The 20,886-nt window shown below is 33.7% G+C and overlaps 1 protein-coding gene across 1 annotated transcript; it reads right to left on the bottom strand.

The window, feature by feature from the left end:
• Positions 1-191: 191 nt before the first annotated feature.
• On the bottom strand, positions 192-20,430 carry LOC137929936 (uncharacterized). Its single transcript, XM_068773076.1, has 7 exons — positions 20,376-20,430; positions 19,368-19,561; positions 4,171-4,251; positions 3,486-3,621; positions 2,414-2,526; positions 1,692-1,814; positions 192-386 (listed from the first exon to the last, which is right to left on the bottom strand). Exons 1-7 carry the CDS (start codon positions 20,428-20,430, stop codon positions 192-194), a joined length of 897 nt encoding a protein of 298 aa, XP_068629177.1.
• Between the last annotated feature and the right edge of the window lie 456 nt (positions 20,431-20,886).

The raw sequence follows: 20,886 nt of genomic DNA, 5'->3' as shown, positions 1-20,886 counted from the left end.
TACATTTTAATCTGTAAATATTAATTTGTGTTATATAACTCTGATAAAAGAAAGTAAATTTAAAGATATAAAGTAGAGTTTGTTTAGAAAGATCTACCTAGAAAGATCTATCAGAAAAATAGTCTGACAAATACATATCCGAAAAGTTTTAAATATTTACAATACTCCTATATCAAACATGTATTCATAATTCACACCAATACATTACTTACACAATAAAAAATCGGTACAATCCGCAATATCACCACTCGAAATGTAGTGGGTGATACACCGCGATGGAATGTGATGTCGTCCACCAACCGTCCCAGAGGGTAAAGGCAATATATAATAAGAACCTCAAATGTGGTCACCACACTGACGCTGTACACGTACAAGAGAATACGGATCTAGAAAGATAAAGTCCCTTTAATTACTGAAGAAGCATGTAAATTATAATAGTTAAAATATTATTGCATCTCTTCCCTATCTAATCACAATGTAGCAAGAAAAAAGTATATTTAAATTGGAATATTGTTACTTCGAACGACGATAGATGGCGTTAGTTGTCGATTGTCTCGCGCCAAGTTAAATTACCAAATGAGAATAAACAAAAGCACTATATTTAATTATTAATTATCCTGACAACGATCCGGTAGGCGCAGCGTGGGAAGCTCTCCCACTAGATGGAGTGGCGCTATAAATAAAGCCGCCGGAAGTCGGCAATATTTGACGGAGGCCTATGACTTGCAGTGGGCATTGAACGGCTGAAAAAGAAGTTGTCTTGACAGCCCACTTTCTGTAAAAGTATTTCGCAGTCTAAAATAAATAAATTAAAAGTTTATTTTTTTTATATAGGAAAATAAGTACTTTACTACTTTGCTCGCAATTTTTCATATTTCTTTCCATTTTTATTTTTGTAACACCTAACTCGAGTTTTAAAGAAAGTATAAAAGAGGCTAATTGGTCATGCTGATGTCTACTTTTTATATACATATTTACAATAATAGAATTTACGGTATTTAAAAAATAAGACAATTTTTACATGCAAAAAAGCTTATTTTGCTCAAAATTTGCATCTACAAGAGCTATTGTACCAAAATATTCGTTATTTTTAGTAACGCCCACTCAACCCCATTTACGGGTAGAATTTTATAAGAATCTTTCTTAGCTTATCTGTACTTTGCGAAAAAAAAATATTCCTATCAAATTACAAGTCTCTGTAGTACTAAAGTACATAAGTGGAAATTTTTTAATAAACATGGATTACTTCAATACATACAATATATTTTCTTAATTTGGTTTAAAAGTTAATAATATATAATAAGTTTTTAATTTTAAGTAAGTTAATTTTAAGTTTATAATAAGTTTTTTCTTTATAAGTTAATAATATATATATGCGTAGATACTAGTTTCCTTAATAATTCTGTTTTGTATTGTATTGCGATTATTTAATGTCGGTAAAGCAGTAAATGTTTAACTTCGACATTTCATAGATGGCGCTGTTAATAATGGTATTATTATGGCGGTTTTAGCGGTCGCTGATAACGCAGTATGTATTTGAGATGGTACATAGTAGAGAAAAATTTTCTTATATATATATAAAAAACCTAAAGTTACATTGGATAGTATAACTCTATCAACACGTGCTGCAATCGAGATCAATCCTTAACTTTAATGGGTGTTTTAACTGAGTTGAGGCTATAGTTACTCACCCTGAAGTCAGTAATTAAGTGAAAAAGTATGCCCAATAGGCATAAACCAACAGTGACTACAGTACGTTTCGCCCATTTCCATTCGTAAACTATGGTCTCTATTAAGCATTGCATTGTTATTGTCTGAAACCAATTTTTAATTAATCTATTTTTATTTCAACAAACAATGAGTACCATTCTCAATAGGTTTTTATACATTTATTTATATAGTGCTAAAAATATGTATCATAAATTTAAATATGATTATGAATTACTGTAAATATTTACATCATACTTAAATGCAAAGTTCATTAAACTTTAACAGAATTAAATAGGTCATTTAAAATAAATAAGAAGACAGAAATAATAAAAGTTGAAGCGTAACTCGTACATTTACTCGTCTTTAGTGACAGCTGGAAGGACAGTAGACGAGTCGTGGGTAGACCTGTGATGACATAAATAAGGTCACCGGAAGCTGCTGGTTTGGGGGTAGTAAAAAACTCTCCATCTTGGTTATCCTTAGAAGAGGCATTTGCCTTTAAGTTGGCATGAATCTGATCACTCAGCTGATCACTACATTGCTCGACCTAGTATCTCTAAAGGTTGTGTTTTACTTAATAACGGTAAGTAGGTCATATTACTTATTACCATGTAAACTTTATAAACCTCTTACAAAACTAAAGAAGTTTGAATTAAAACAATTTAAAATAATTGACAATGAAGAATCGAGTACCAAAACATACCAGTGTAAAAAATTCCATCAAAAACCTTAGACAGAAGTACATGAGAGTATATACGTTCCCAAAATAGAAAGCGCTGAAGTATATTGGCCATAAATACAAGAACGAGTTCGTATCTGAAATTAAAAACACAACCTTTAACATATATATATATCGATCTATATATCTATACATATATTTATACCTATATATGTAAATTTAAGAAATTTATAATGCATAGGCTCTGTCAAAAGGCTTACTTTGTTTCAGAGAATGTTCAAGAAAAAGATGCTTGAAAATTAATTGAAAAAATTTTATAAAAAAAAAATATGTACAAACCACAGTGAGTTTCTTGTTAGTTCTTCTCAATAGGAATCGCGACACGAACTAACGTAAACTGAATTTTAAACTGACGATTATATATAATTATAATTATCTCATATAAAAAAGTCATTTTGGACAATTTTATATTTATCCATCTCTGTGAATAAGCCGAAACAGAGAAACAGCCTGTACCTAACTCACACTCAAATCGATAAACAAGATCTCATTAGCCAAGGCTATGGTGCAGAGACAGGTGCCAGGACGCTCACCATCCACGAGGATCAGGGGCTAAAGAGATGCGGTCATCGTTATTCGTCAAACATCAGACACCCTCGGAATGTATAACAGTGTCAATCAAGCGACAGCAGCGATATCAGGTCACACGAAGTGGTACGTATATTACACAGACGAGATTAAAATGTGATTGCCAGATGTATTGACAAATAAGGCGGTAGTTGCCAACAGATACAGTGGAGGATGTCTGAGGATGGTAATATGAAGTAGGGATGTGGAATTGGTTGCACGAAATGTAAATTTAAAATCTGGACTGGTAAGAGCGTAGTTTAAAACAAACAAGAAATCAATGATTAAAAGTAAAATAATAAATTGATTTAAATTGAGTTTTAAATAGCTTATGACTTGAGATAAGAAAAAGTTTAAGACACTTAGTAAACACTGTAACATGCAAAAACAAAAGCAAACAAAAGCAAAAATAAATACGTAAATAATTTAAATTTTATAATTATTTTAAAATAATCTGTGAAATACTTACTGAACTTCGACATAATTATGGGAGATTTGACCATATGTTCACAGTGTATTTTTAATCTATAACCAAGTAAACCTCTAAAGACGTAATACACGGAATTGGAGACAGTCATAATAACACTATCACGACCAGGATTCACCTGAAAGTAATTAAAACTTCTGAGATGGAAATTTTTTTTGGAAAACAATATAAATTAAAATAACAAATCGGTAAAAAACTTTTAAGTTAAACGGTTTTATTTGATACCCATATTGTGGTGGTTGTGGAAAAATATGTACCTAGTCCGCCATATTGGAACGGCATCCATCTTGAATTTTAAATTTTGACATAATCATCGTGTTTTACTAGTGTGGCTCTTTCATTTGATACCCATATTGAGGGGGTTAAGGAAAAATATGTAATCCGCCATTTTGTATCGGCGGCCATCTTAGATTTATAATGTTATTGATTTTATTATATTGTATTGTCATCTAAATTAAATGTGTGTACCAAATTTCAGATCAATCTGACAACGGGGAGGTGCTTAAATTTCAATTTCTAATTTTAACCCAAATAAGTAAACAAATTCCGTACGGGTCGAACTAAATAACACCGTTTAAAAAAATATGTACAACTCGTTACAAAGGCGTGTAATCTGCGCGGTAAACACAACAGACACGCTGTTAGTCGATTAAGTTTAAATACGTACCTTTACAGTGCTTCTAGATGTTACCACATGAACGATCGGTGGAGCGGTCATAGACTCTGATATCATGTCTAAATCGGCTTCCTGCAATTTTAAATATCGAATTACATAAATCAAAGATCAATTGAATATAAATATATACTCGCGGACGAATAAAACATACTTGTTATTATGTATGGAAAGGAAATATTTTTATACAAATTTAAACATGGTAGCGACATCATACCTCACTTACAAAGGAAACTTACCTATTATCCTGTATAGGAAATTTTGGTGTTCGTACAGTTATAACTTTGAAAGAAAACTGTCTACTTAAAGTCGATATCTTCTTATTTTCAGCCGTTACACGCCCATACATGGCTACTTCTTGCGATCACAACTATGCAGTTGATCTATCTAATGGTGAGCCTATCCATACTGTGTCTGCTAGCTCGTGATCGGTTCCTACTGTCTACTGTCATTTCAGACGACCAATTCTTTTAACTACAGTGATCTTGATTTTTCTGCGGAAATCATTTCTAATTGGATTTCGCAGCAAAACTTCCAGTCTTGAGTTTATAACATCCACTGTAAGTTAGTAATAAAAGAGAAAAAAAAAATACTATACCCAGAGAATACGCGAAAGTTCGTCATCGGCCACTGGAATTTTTTTCAAGTTCGTTTCGAAATACGTTGTGATTATATGCACGAAACATATCAAGTACAAGACGTTTAGTATCATCTGAACATTGTTTAGTACCTGTAATTATAGATATTTATGTAACGAGTCATAGAAAAGTATTTGAATATTTATATTTTAAATAATGCTTTACTTACACCAAATAACTCAAGTTCTATTAATGAAAATAATCATGCAAAGGTTTTAAAAGACCCTTGTCATTTTATTGCATTGCCTATCTCCGCCATTTTAAGCCCGAAAATTATGGAAAAAATAAGTCAAGGGATATTGGAACTCATAAATTGTAAACATTTAAAAAATCTTATAAAAACGTAAATGGCGATTGTCATTTTATTAGGTGCAGGGTACAACGTAATGTTATAAATATGTTCATCATTTTCATCACTCAAGCCTATCATCGCTGGAAATAGGCTTCCACATGTATTACCAATAGCTCCTTAAGGCTGTAAACTCAAGTAGACTATCTATCTCGCGAGCTATATGACCTACCTTCAACTTGCAAATCCTGATGACTGATACTTTTTTACGTATATAAATCTCTTCAAACATTTATCAATCTCGTAGAGAAGGTAAACAAAACAGTAAAGAAAGGCGTGTGAAGGAAGATCAGAACTTGAAGAATGAAAGAATTTGTGAGTAAAGAAAGGTGAAAGAGCAATAAAATTAAAAAAAAATTGTTTACATTCGCATTGTAACATCTCTGTAAAAACAGAAGCATAAAAATCCTCGTAGAGAAACCCCGAATAAATCTATCAATATGTATCTACCGAAATCTTGACAGTTTTTTATTTTAATAACAATCTTATTCTACTTTCATGTGTTTATACAAAAAATAGTTTAAAAAATGTAATTTTTTTTATTTTATTGCAGTGTTTTGTACACTATATTAAATATTTATATAAGTACAAACAAACACCAAAAGGCCCATTTTAGAGTGAATTAAACGTATTAAACTTGAAAGTGCTCACCGCGTTAAGTAAGATAAACGACTAAATTTAAGTTACAAATACAACTTACTTTCCAAATAAATCTCCTGTAAAGCTGTTTATAATGTATTGCCGATAAAATCCATAGAAACGCGAAATATGAATACATAGTTTGTATGTCGAGAACACGTTTCCTGTGAATTAAAATTATCTACTCTCAAATATATATATGTATATATATATATATATATATATGTGTGTGTGTATATATATGTATATAGTGGTTATAATATGTATATGCCCTAATTTTTACAAATAGCGTCAAAAATCACTATACTTTAATATTTATGATGTAAATATATACAGAATTAGTTACCAATAAGCCATAGATTATTTCTATATATCTGGCTGGATATTTTGGTGTCATTTATATGTATGTATGTGGACGAAGGTGGTACACGCCCATCCAAAAAAACCTGTTCACTCTCAGGGGCTGTAGAGCTTCGGTTATCAGGAAAAATAAACCCAGGCAGTTCGTTCTACATCTTGGAGAATCTAACCAAAAATAAGCTGCCAAACCGTTTAGTTCGACGTTCAACAACGTATGGATGACTTAGTAGTACGATAAACGAATAGAGATGGCTCAATCAGTCTGAATACAGTCTTCGAGAACTCTCCAAAGTGTATCCTATAAATTACCGATAAGCTGGCAACTCGGAGACGACACTCAAGGGTGTGTAGTCTGCTATTTGAGAGCTTTTCGTCATATGTTAGTTCTATATATGTAAGGTTCGATATAGCTTACCTATAATACACAATAGGTGCCAATTGAAAAGACACATTCTTGTACGACTGATAAACACCGTGGTCGAAGTAAAGCGTCTCATTTTCTAATATAGACGAAAATTCATATGTACTGTAACACATTGCTGTAGTGTTTCGATACTTTATTACATCCTTTTCGCATCTGTAAAATTTTAGATGTCTACCTTACAACAAACACATGGATAAAACAGTTTAACATAAGATATAGTTTAGTCTTATTGTCTCCATCTACCACCCATACACTGTTGATTTTTCCTGGTGATGTACCAAGTGTTTCGATTCAACTTTTTTAATTTATTAACTCGCGAATTACGGATTCGCGAGCCCTGAGTTTATCAGCGGGCTGGCGGGCGGTGCACTTTATTGCACGACTACTGCTACATAGCGGAAGTAGCTATATATTAGTCCTTTTCTTAATTATATAATTAGTCTTGTAATTCTTTAGTTGTAGTATATGTGTAGTGTAAATAGTTAATTGTTCTTTTATTCTTGTGTGTATATTTCTTACGAAAAAATGTGTTTGTTTACTTCAACGTCCTGCGTGTTGCTTTTCAGAGTTAAAAAGTCTATTAAACGTCAACGTGAAAAGCGCCTCCGTGGAACGATAACGGAGCCGCAATAACCTTATTAAAGGGGTCCGAAGACGCTGAATGCATATCAATCCTATCCAGTCCTATTGTAAATTTATAGAGAAGGCCTGAGTCAAATATTGAATGCCATATGTCTTACATAATAATAATGATATTCGTACGTAGAAGATATATACCATAAAACCAAAATTAATACTCATACCTATTCCAAGGGTTTTTAAATAGGATACCACATATAACATAGTCCATAAGAATAACAACTGTATCTGTATATGTTATTAAATATATAAATCCGGCAGCGACAAATGCGAAATTTGCACCTGAAATATATAAAACATTGTTATCATTCCATCAATGGTTAATGAATGAAGATGTAAGTTTGTTAGTAAGTAGGCATGAGGAAGTAGTAGCACGAACTGTAATTATAAAAACATTACATTGTTAAAGCATCGCTAAAAACAAACAAGACACAAATGATAAAAAATATAAAAAAGTACCCGGCGATAAATATAGCACATCGAATTTTGGAAAGAGACAATCGGCTAATTTCGGCTTCGTAGAGCGTTATCTCTTTCGCACGAAATACAAACAGGTTGGTATCTATAAGGAGCTGTTACAACAAGTATCGTTTTTTCCTTTTGATAATGTTTTTTATTCTTTGTATGGTTGGTGGCCTATTATTAAAATGATATCCAGCTTTATTTATTTTTAAGTTTTAAGTTCACGGACCCTTCAGCTCCGTGAACTCACTCTGATCAAGCTGTATAAGCCCTTGGCCTTACAGCATCAAGATCAACCGAGAATGCATGTATATAGCATGTATTAGAATAAAAAAACATTGGAATGATCAAAGATTTTTTTTGTTTACCGTGAGCAAGGGGTACCATTTTGGATAAGAACAGATGCTGATCCGGAACGTATGAACTCAGAAACATATACACGTACGTGTTAGGAAAACTTTTGAAGAACACATTCATTACGTGAAACCATAAGAACCTGAAAATAAAACTGTAATTAATTTATTTATTTATTTAATACTCTTTATTGTACATGTTAAGATACATTTAATAAGTTTTATAATAATACTAGCCGATCCCGCAAACGTTGTTTTGCAAAAAAAAATAAAGTTTTTAATTAACAAATGTAAGATAAGGGTTGATCGTAGAGGGGTAAAAATTTAGGTTTGTATGTATTTTTATATGCTGTATTATAATAATAAAAACCAAAAAAATTGTCTAAAAAATTAAAAATAAAATTTAGGGGTGGACCACCCTTATCACTTAGGGGTATGGAAAATAGATAGTAGCCGATTCTCAGACATACTGAATACGTATGTAAAACTTGGTAAAAATCGGTCAAGCCGTTTCGGAGGAGTTCAAGTTCGAACACCGTGACACGAGAATTTTATATATTAGATACAAAAAAGTATTATGGGTGGTCTTATCACACAAGGCAATCTCTTACAGACAACCATAGTATGGAAAACAAAAAAGTACATATTTACAAACAAACGAACATAAACATACATAGACATACGTACATAAGTATATAACATATATACTTATAATAAATAAGGTTTAATACATATTATAAATATAATACAATAATAAATAAAAACATCTAACTGACTTCAATGTTAGAATCTATAATATTATACTTAAGTAGGAAGTTTATCTAAAAGCTTGATAATATAAATATTTAATGGATTCAGGCGTTACATTGCGGAAGTCCATCCCAAATAAGAAAGGACCAATATCTAGCCACCTCCGCACATGCAGTGGTTGTCGTGCATGAAAGTGCACCGCCCGCCAGCCCGCTCGTGAATGCGCATGCGACAGACAATGCCAACTACACAACCGCCACCGTAAAATCACTCAACACGTGTTTCACCCCTCCACGGGGCATCTTCAGGAGTTGTTACACAGATTAGTGCTAAACACCGAGCTTGATAATATAAGATAAAGAATAACTAATACAATAATTATAGCAATTTGTTGTATTAGTAAGAATCACGTATTATAGATATTTTAACTCTGCATGGTGATACTTTTAAATTTCCTTTCACATCATAGACTGTCTTCACAAATACGTTAAAAGAACCCAATAATCTCCCAACTTTATAGAAAGTAAATTATATTTGAATTTTTTTCAATTACCATCATATTATCCAATAGATGCCTAATGCACATTGTAAGCCAAGATCACTACAGTGTTTGGTCTTCGACTGTCCGCATCCAGCGACATCCCACAAATTTAGTTATAGGTTCGGTCCACCTAGTGGGGAAATTACCCACGCCACGTCTACCAGTTAGTGGTTTAGACATCTATTAATTATATGAAACTGTTGTTATATATTAAATATCATATATATTAAATAAATCCCAAAACTGCCATCTAGTTTCCACGACATTATTTATTTATTTCATTAAAGCACTTTAACCTAAAAAATAACTAATGGATTCAGTCGTTACTTTGCGGAAGTCCATCCTAAGTAAGAAAAGGACCAATATTTAGCCACTTCCGCACATGCAGTCGTAGTCGTGCAACAAATTGTACCGCCCGCCAGCCCGCTTTTAAATGGGCATGCGGCAAACAATGCGAATTACACAACTACTACCATTAAATCACTCAACACGTGTTTCACCCCTCCACTGGGCATCTTCAGGAATAATGTTACACCGAGAGAGTGCTGACTGAATGAGTGAGACTCTGTGTTTGACACTAATCGGTGCTTTATTACACGACTACTACTGCATTGGCGGAAGTAACTACATAATAGTCCTTTTCTAACTTAAAAAAATAATTTCGTTCATAGGTTTTTTAATCTTTCATTTTTCAGATAAATCGAATATTTGTTTTACTTACCTGTTAAACTTGATTTGCTGCGTGCTAATGATTTGAGTTATACTCGGAGAAGAGACATATGCTCTATAATAAGACAACCTTTCGTACAAGGTAGCCGGTATAATAGGACGGTTGCTTACGACGTCTTTCTGGAAAAAAAAATGTAACTTATTTAAACATCGTAGATCCAAAACTAGTGATAGTCCAGTGGTAGAAGATGTGACATGATCATAGATCGCGAGTTCGATTCCCGAAATAAAATCTTAGATAATTCACACTTTGTGCATTAATTATATAGGATTTCCACTACTCACAAACAAGTTTTCATATGATTGGCACCCTCATCTTATGCCTTCCAAAATACAGTGCTTAAGTAAAAATTTAATAGAATCAGGCGTTACCTTGCGGAAGTCCATCCTTAGTAAGAAAAGGAACAATATTCTTCTACACATGCAGTGGTAATCGTGCAACAATGTGACCACTGATGTTACACCGATTAGTACCGCTCTGTGTTTGGCACTAATCGGTGTAACATAACTCCTGAAGATGCCCCGTGGAGGGGTGAAACACGTGTTGAGTGATTTAACGGTGGCAGTTGTGTAATTAGCATTGTTTGCCGCATACGCATTTATCAGCGGGCTGGCGGGCAGTGCACTTTGTTGCACGACTACCACTGCATGTGCGGAAGTGCTAAATATTGGTCCTTTTCTTACTTAAGTTAAAAGTAAGTCTCTTAATCAATCTTAACGATGCCTTAACAATATTCAGTTTTTAACCTTACGGTTTATGCGACCATTTCGTCATACCTACTCCATAATCCCATCATCAGATTGTACGCCAGTATCTGTACCGCAGTTGCATTATTTGCCACATCAATGAATCTTGCGATCGCATCTTGAGTCTCGTCCGTGTAATACACGCACGAGATATTGCTACCACCGCGTCATGGACACTGTTATACAGCCCGAGGGTGTCTGTTATTCGACGGACAGCGATGACCGCCTCACCTAGCCTCGGGGATTCCCACTGTTCACAAACAAGTTTCCAGACGATAAGCAATAGTGTTCTTTGCGTACCATAATAACACACTGCGATCGATTACTTTGTTCAGCATATAATTAATTTTATCTTCTATTGATGTACAGTTGAATGGAACAAGCAAAAGAAACTCAGAATACTTTGACCTGAGTTTATTTAAATAATATAAGATAAATTATTTTATAAATATTGAAATAGCATGAAGTCAAACACATCTTTTCACATGTGCTCTATTCTGTGACGTCATTAAAATGCGGTAATTTCCCTTATCACGCAAATATACTTTTTTAAATCTAGTAATGGAAGCTTTTAGAATATTATCTGTGGAAAGACTGAAATAAAATTAAAACGTAATTACCTTATGTATAACTTGTAGGTGATCAGTGTTTTGTTCGAACGTTAGTTTATCTATATCTATAATTGACGTGGTGGGGGATGTCCCGTCGTCCCAATTCGAGAACGGTTGATTTTTAGTATCAGAAAACTCTAGGGTTTCCATATTCAAAATATGTATATTTCACTTCGCTTTTGTTTCTAAAAAAAATACATTAAAACGTTTGATGAAAGGAATTTTATGGTTGAATGAGTACATTCTATGCGACGTTAACAACAAAACGAGAATTTTAATTGTCTGTCTGTGCAGAATACTAAAAGATACAGTTATATAGCGAACAAATATAGGTGGCTGGAATAATCAAAGGTAAACGTCTGAGATTAAACACCAAACTGTACTCTACTCTCCTCTATTAAGGAGGTCACAAATCCAGGATCACGACCCGTAGTTATGAGGAAAACCGATGCGAGGTGTAACAAAAGATTTATTCTTTCAGTTTCTTTAAAAATTTTGTCAAGTATTAACATTAAAAAAACCTACTAACAACTAGTTCAACCTTAAAACTATTAAAATAAAGTAACAAGATTTTTATATACATAGCAATATGGAGGAAGGGATGAAGAAGCGATGATTTTTACTTAAACACCGTAACACACAAAAACTTCAGCTAAAAATAGTCGTAAATGTTACATTATTATTAACGTAAATGTAAAACAAATGCACGGACGCATGTCTGTCTGTGGAACATAGATCCTCTTAATTTGTGTGTGTATGTGTGCGCGCGTGTGCGTGTGCATGTGCGTGCGCGTGCGCATATGCGTGTGTACATGTGTATGTTCGTGTGTGTGTGTATTAAAATTAATTACTGTTTTCTGTCTGTCCATACAGACATCGTACGGACACAACGACTTGTAGCATTCCAATAGAAAAAATCAAAACATGTGACATATTTCAGAGATAATGCTTTATAAATCTGTAGCCTATATTGTTTAAAATAGGCGCCAAACACTATCTATATGTGTTACGCTCTAACAGTAACATTTCAAAATAATGGTTTCAAAAGCCTTAGAATTACAAAGTAAAGATATAAAATATAACTTATATTATTTGTCTCTATTGCGCTTGTATAAAGGTACTATGCGATTTACACACAGACAAGTCCACACACGATAACACACAACCAAATAGCAGTGCAAACATACAGTAAGATTACTAAGTGTAAATATAGCATAAAATTGACGGTATAAAACTGAAATAAGCAAAAATAAAATGTAAAAATAAAAATTATTTCATAAAAAGAATTGTTGTACAACGCTTGAAAGTTATAAACGTTCATCTTGAAAATGAACAGACATTTTTATGTCTGCACAAATTAAAATATCTATAAAATTATTTTCACTAACCTTTTGTGTTATATTAACTTGTTTTCCGTTTTATATATGTACCTATATGTAGCGAGTTTCCTATATTAAATCTTTATCTGTCATTCTCCTTTTTCTTAATCTATTGTCAAAATTTGACAGCTGTATTTTAGTTTAAAAATTGTTATGTCAAATATAGTTTTTACTAAAGAGTATTAATATAAGCTATTTTTTTTAATTTAAATAGAATTATCTATATATTTACTACGTTCTATGACATAATAATGAATAAACAGAATTATTAATTATAAATGTAAAAACATTAAATAGGTCAATATATAGTTTATTCCCTGTCATTTACTGTATAGTACGCCCTGTATAAAAATAATTGGTTTTTGAAATGATAAATAAGGTAATGATAATATAGTAATAATACTTGTTTTTCGTGATTCGTGAAACATTAAATAAAGTTTGTAAATAATTAATAAAAATTTAAATAAGTGTTTACAATTTTTGATAAAATTTTCTTAAAACATCTAAGAAACTTAAAAATAGGTCATGAATTCATTTGCCCGATCGCGAAACAGCACAGTCATTTTGCATAACTTTATAAAATTCGCTTGCCTTCGTAGAGTAAGGGGAAAACATGCGACGAATATTCCAGAAGCTTCGAGAAAATCGTTCCATTCTTTCATTTTTCCGAAACAATGAATGCGCAATTTTCTTAATGACTTAACAGAACATACATGTAATGAGGCATTCTTATTGAACTGTATCGAATATATAAGGCATACGCTTATTAAAAATGACTTACTACATTTTGTTCAATGATTTCATCTAATATTATACAAATTGATAGATTTACGAGTTTAAATGGAATTATGTGACAATAAATGGCATTATATAAATAAACATGTTTATAAAAGTGATCGCCTCTATTGCTTATGCCTCCACTAATATTTTATAACATAAAAAAGATTTATTCGTCAAAAGTACGGCTTGGATATGTATAAAAAATTGCTATGTACATAACTATTCGTATAAATAATCAAAGGCAAATACGTAACTATATTTCTGTCCCGTGTTCAATATATTATATATTTTAATACGAAAAATTTTTCCTAGATATCAAAGCAGGAATGAAGATATACGTAGACGTTCTTATTTATCCAACATGGCAACACTAGCGACAGTAGCGACACAGCGGATTAGCAAGTTAAACTGGCAATGAGTAGGAATACAGCGAGCAGACCTGAATGCCACTGAAGTGGAGACCACAGTTGGGAAACCGCAGAGTTGGATGACCAAACACAAGGTAAACAGATGTTCTTGTAAAGGACGTGAAAGATATATCGCTTTCTACATGTAATGGAAATATATAAGATAGGTCTATATCCAGTAGTTGACTTTGTAAAATTATTCAAAAATTATTTAGCACATGTCATATATGAACAGTGGTGGTCTAGTGATAGAGTAATAAGGCTTTAGCTTGTAGGTCGCGGGTTTAACTTCCGAGATGTAATTTCTAATAATTCACAATTTTTGCATTAACACACAAACAAGTTTCAAGATGGTGGGCAGCAGTGTTTTCTGCGTACTATAATACCACACTGCGATCGCCAACTCGCATGCCAAGTGTGTTGATTATGATATATCATAGACATCTTTGGTGAATAAGAAAAGGACTAATATATAGCTACTTCCGCTATGTAGCAGTAGTCGTGCAATAAAGTGCACCAGCCCACTGATAAATGCGCGTGCGGCAAACAATGCAAATTACACAACTACCACCGTTAAATCACTCAACACGTGTTTCACCCCTCCACGGGGCATCCTCAGGAGTAATGTTACACCGATTAGTGCCAAACACCGAGTGGCCTGAAAGCCTGTGCATTGCAGTGGGCGTCTATAGCTGAAAAGACGACGAATTTCATTTATTTTATTCTAATTTTGAAACCCGAATAAATTACCTTCTCTAGAGTTTTTTTACGTAGCAAATGCAGTACACTCCGAGTGAAATGAATTATTAAATTCTCAGTTGCCATTTTTTTTTTGTAAGCCGCATTTCGAATTGAGCATTCAAATTATTTTTAATATTTTCTGCGATACTGACTGTACTAGTGGATTGTTTATAATATATTACTTTTCTATATATAAAATATATTTTGAAAGTCTAACACCGCTTACACATTTTTTTCTTATACTCTTTTTTTTTCTTCGAGGTAACTGGGTGCAGTGTATGTCTACGCCTACCGCAATGCTCTCCTGAGGGCTATAATGGTCACTCCTGAAGATGCCATGTGGAGGGGTGTAACACGAGTAGACTTAACTAACGGTGGTAGTTGTGTTTTTCATTGTTAGCCACACGCGAATTTATTAGCAGGCTGGCGGGCGGTACACTTTATTGCACGACTACTGCTGCATAGCGGAAGTAGCTATATATTGGTCCCTTTCTTACATAGGATGGATTTCCGCAAAGTAACGCCTGAATATATTACAAATCCTTGATTGTTAATGCGCAAATTGTTTATTATTTATAAAACAATATCCAGGGAATCTAGCCCGCGACCTACTTTCACAAGTCACAGCCTTTACCGCTATGCTGCTAATTCTCATAGCTTCTACACCTATATTGATATCATTTCTATTTACACTTTATTGTACACCACAGGTAACTAAAAAAGAAACAATTTATATAGAAGTACAATAGGCAGTCTTATCGCTCGAGTCAAACTCTACATGTCTGGTAGAGATCACCTGTAGATAGACGGTATTTCTAAATATTCTATATATTCGTGGACTTTTATAATTTTTTTTTTATTTACTTCCACTTTTTTGTACGCCATAGATAATAACTACTAAAGAAATAATTTAGATGAAGTTACAAGAGGCGATCTTATCGCTAGAGACGATCTCTACCAGACAACCTTTGGATGTAGATAAGACATAAAGGAGAAGGCAGTTTAAGGTGTTCATACTCTAGCTCGTACAGCACCCGTGTGCAATGAAACCCTGGCACCCCCTAGGTCTGACCCCCTTCCCCCGCAGCTACATCTATTAACTTTACCGTTGTAACAAGAAAGTTTTTTCATATTCCAACAAGCTATTTTATAAGTAGGTATAGTTAACAGTATGGTATTAGTTACGGCCTTTTTTCTTATATGGCAGAATAACACTCATTGGTTTACGCTGTCTAGACTTTAAATATGTGAAATTAGGTTTGGTTTGGAGTTAAAACAAAATGTTCGAAAAAGAATCCGCCTATAAGGCGCCCGCGTTTGATAACTGCCACCACCGCACTTGCTAGCCACTTCTATTATATCGTTGTACCATGATAGTCTAAGACGATGTTCTTAGCTGTCTCAGGGAGGGCGCCCCTGTGCATTGCACACCTTACACTATAGGTTTAGCCGCCCCTGTGTACATACAAAAACATACATTACTATATACAAATATATATTCTGAAATACTATACTATGAAAATAAACGCATATATCTAATATATAAAATTTTCGTGTCACGATGTTCGAACTTGAACTCCTCTGAAACGGCTTGACCGATTTTTACCAAATTTTATATCCGTATTCAGTAGGTCTGAAAATCGGCTACTATCTATTTTCCATACCCCTAAGTGATGAGGGTGGTCCACCCCTAAATTTTTTATTTTATTTTTTATACAAATTTTTTGGTTTTTATTTTATTATGATACAGCATACAAAAATATATACAACCCTAAATTTTCACCCCTCTACGATCAATCCTTATCTTTAATTTGTTAATTAAAAACTTTAATTTTTTTGCAAAATAACGTTTGCGGGATCAGCTAGTATTTTTTTATATATATATATATATATATATATATATATATATATCTAACTCGCAATAGTTCTTCATAAACGTGTGCCGTTAGAAAGAAAGAAAAGTATTTAATTAAATGGGTAGTGGTAGAAGGCCACAAATAGCAAAAGAATAAAAATATGTGTATTTATAATAAAAATGGGTAATGGTTGATGGCGACAAAAAAGGCACACAAAGAAAAATATATGTGTTTAATTATCTAAGGGTAGTGGGCCGAAGGCCTGGTCTAATTTTGCACCGCAGTTCGGTACTCCCCTGATGGTGGTGGTAGGCAGCTGCACGATCTCCCAGGACTGGTCAGGCGGCAGCAAGTCGAGAGCAGGGAGCGCCGATAGGTTGCAGTATGTGTCGGTTTCGGTGCACGGTGATATAATTTCAACGGTGTAAAACTTGCAGTGTAAAACTTGCAGTATAAAACTCGCAGTCTTAAACTTGTAGTATAAACTTTGCACCCCTTGGGGTGCGAGACGATGTAAAGGTTGTGGCGTGAACTAAATGATGCCCGGAGAATGAATAGGATCAAGGCGTGAATTTATAACGTAAATTCTAACTGGCCCCGGCGCGTGAGAAGACACGTAGCTGGTGAACGCAACCGACACAAAGAGTGTGCGTCGGTGCGTGAGACGACACCTAGCTAGTGAACGCGACCGAGGCCAGGATCCTTCTGCTGGCAAATGTGAACTCTGTGTGCTGGTGCGCGGGCGCATTGGAATTTTTGTTATAAAAACAAAGATCCGTTAAACCAATAGCATGCTCCCACGACCCCACGCCACTTGAGACGTACCGTTACCCGCTAAGGGTTGAACAATTTTTTGCTGTATTGCAATTTATGAGACGTTTCTCGTGATAATATTTTTTTGGTTAAAATTTTAACTAAGATTTATGGGACGTTAACTTGCAACGTTACAAACGTACGCAATCAACTATTGAAGTGTATATCCGATTGGAATTACCGAATCGCATCATTACCGCAGTGAAGTTTTGGTATAAAGGTTGTTATTTATTGGTGACCTAATGGTTGGAAATCTGCGCGTGTCACACGTCACGTAACGTCTAATTAATAGCATCTGTTCGTGGCCGGTTACTGAAACGTGCCGCGATACATTTTGGGATATTTTGATGCTATTCATTACGGCCTCCCGTTGGGAGATTTTATGATCACGTATGCAGTTAAACTATTGGCTTGCCCAATGTCCGTAGATAACTTACATTTTAATTTACTATATTTTTTGTAAGACCACTGCCACACGATTACTATAATGATTATCTCGTAAATTTAGATATCATTAGAAAAAAACAAAGCTAACAACTAAATACTCGTATATTTCTCTAAGATTTATCAAAAATAAATAAAGTTATATTTGATACGAGCTTTCTCCATCTCCGCGTGGTTTGCACTGATTTTTAAGGGTATCAATATATTAAGTGTACAAGAATACTTAAAATAAAAGTACCCTAAGTTACTCCTTATTACACAAGCTACCTGTCAGTATAAGTCCCGTCAAAATCGGTCCAGTGGTTTTTTAACCGGAACAAACATATAGACAGGCACATAAATATTAAAAAAAAATATTATTTACCGTATATATATATTCATAGGCATGTAGTAAAAAACGGTTTTAATATTACAAATAGACACCACAATATTATTAATTTATATAGATTTTTATTTTTGGTGTGCAATCCTTAAATAAAACAAAAAAACAATTGTAGCTTGTGAAGGAATTTTTCTTACTACAGTATGAAGATATTGTAAAATCAATTTGTACTGTATCCGCGAAACTGAGACTAAGACAACAAATTTAATCAAAACAATGGTCAATTACTAGATTTAAAAGCAATTAAAACTTTATCTAGATGAATGAAGAAATTTATATTTTGTTTAACTAAGTTAGTTTAACATAATACCTACTCTCGTATCTTTATAAAGAACTGCATTTGATTAAACTATGTACGTATTGGTGTACAGGGTAATTGATGATTGGTGTAAAACTTTTGAAGGCTTGATTATATGCAAAATACAATCTTCTTTCAGTCTCAAAAAAACTTTTCCAAAATTAGAATCACTAATTATATTATTTATTTTTACAAAAAGATACTTTTGTAAACCTAAAGATCTTCAAGAAAACTATGTTATTTGATACAATGATATAAAAGAAAAGAAAAACACTGTCATGGCATTGTTGATTAATTTAGTTCGTTCAAACTTTACGAAGGGAATGCGAGAAACATCTCCCATGTTAACAGCAGCTGAACGTAATGCGTATTTATTTTATTTTGCGATTAAGTGGAACTAATGTTCTTCGGAGATCGCGGTACGACGTCGGATTATGTCTGTATCCTTGCTTTTGTCATTGCTTAATGCGGTTAAGCCATTTAGATTGTGTAAGGAAAAGTCAACCATACCTACTTTTATTCAGTGTAAACACTCATGATGTATATTTATAGTTTTATATACTGTTTTATTTAGAAAGCCCCAATACTTTTTAGCCAACAATTTTGGACTACCCCCAATTGTTTATTTCCAAGTATTGTGATACCTTTTTTTTAAACTCGTGGGGAAATATTGCATAGGATACTCCTCCGCTGCGGGGACAACGAAAGGTTTTTACTGGACTCCTACCAGCTAAAACCTCACGGTATTTTTCAAGGGCTTTTGTTGAAACTATGGGAATGCTTTCGCATGCTATCGTAGTTTCAACGATGGTGGCCCAGTGCCTCGATACCTTACTTGCGGCGGATCACCCCGACTTCATATGGGGGTTGGAGAAAGGCGCGGCTTAACTCCCTCCGACGTCCAGGTCTCCGACTGCAGATAGGGAACTCAGATGTTCCTTCTATCTCTCTCTCCGCAGCTTCCTTCTGCGACATCACCTTTTCGGTGAAGACTATACCAGCGCTCCATAACTGATTGTTCCATACCTTCGCCTTAACAAAGCCTGGTGTCGATTCTCGATCAAAGTGTGATACCTATATATTCGTCTTTAGCATGGTTTACTAGCTTTGGCATTGAGATTTTGGACCTCTCAGACGAGGCCTTCGATTTGTCCAGACATCAAAAATAATTGGATTTTTTATAGCCCTGTCTTTTGTTTTTCTCTCGTTTAACCTTTATCATGGGTAAACTGGGTCTTTAATTACGTAAAATATTTTTATTTTTATACCCATTTCTATACTTATCTTTTTTTCTTCTGAATGTCTTTCATTCTTTCCTCTAATTTACTTTCATGCATCGCCTCACTTCCTTCGCCTTTCCTCCAGGGTTTTACAATTTTATTTAATTGTTTTTATTTCCATATTCTTTAGCTTTAATACATTTGTTTAACAATTTATTAATTTTTTTGTTGTCTATATCGTACTTTATTTACGTTTCTAATAGAGCTATATTTTTTGTTTATAATAGAGCTATTTTGTCACTTCTGTTTTTTTCATCATTCTTGTATTTTTTATTAATCTATTCTTTTTCCTATTACCTTTTTGCAGAACTCGAAAAGAAAGAAAAAATATTTGTGTAGGAAATTGTAGAAATCTCTGAGTTAGGTGACTTAAAATCCACAGTTTTCGGCCCAGGCAGATGGTAAAGTACTCCATTTTGATTTTACAATCAAGTAAGAGTTTAATTTATTCGATTAGCACTACATCTATAGAATTAGCAGCAATTTTCTCCAACGCACTAACATGTATATATATGTATATACACACATGTTTTACCAATATCTATGTTTATATCAATATCGTTGTCAACTAACTTACCATACACACTGACGCCATGAGGTAAGCTTTCCTCACACCTTCGTGCGAACGTCATCGTGGAATTTAAATTGCGATGACTTAATTTAAATTTAGTATTGCTCACGAACCCTTCTATTCTGTGAACTTATGTTAGATGATGCTGTAAAAGCCTTAGGGCTAACAGCATTAACTTAATCAGAAGCAAAAGAAACCTTACCATCATTTTAGTCGTGGGACGACCATTACTGTACATAGATCTGTCCTACATATTTTTAGAAATGCTTGAAACAAGCTTCCATATTTAGCGACCATAAGGTAAACCAACGTGGTCCCGAAACATCATGATAGCAACACTAGGCTTTCGAGGGCAGTGTGAATAAACACCAACATCAGCTTTCAAAAAACATAAGGTGACCTTTACGTGACTAGGAATCCCACATAACCTTATCCTTTAAGAAACCAAAAACAAAGGACTAAATATGTAGGTCTTTTTTTACCTAAAAGTTCGCAAGCCATGCACATGTATTTACAT

This window comes from Battus philenor, unplaced genomic scaffold, assembly GCF_028537555.1.
Source record: "Battus philenor isolate CCGP_79_NKW_IND1 unplaced genomic scaffold, ilBatPhil1.0.hap1 SCAF_5, whole genome shotgun sequence".
In the NCBI taxonomy this organism is placed as follows: Eukaryota; Metazoa; Arthropoda; class Insecta; order Lepidoptera; family Papilionidae; genus Battus; species Battus philenor.
Note: the sequence above shows the minus strand (reverse complement) of the source record. Positions and strands in the feature narration are given on the sequence as shown.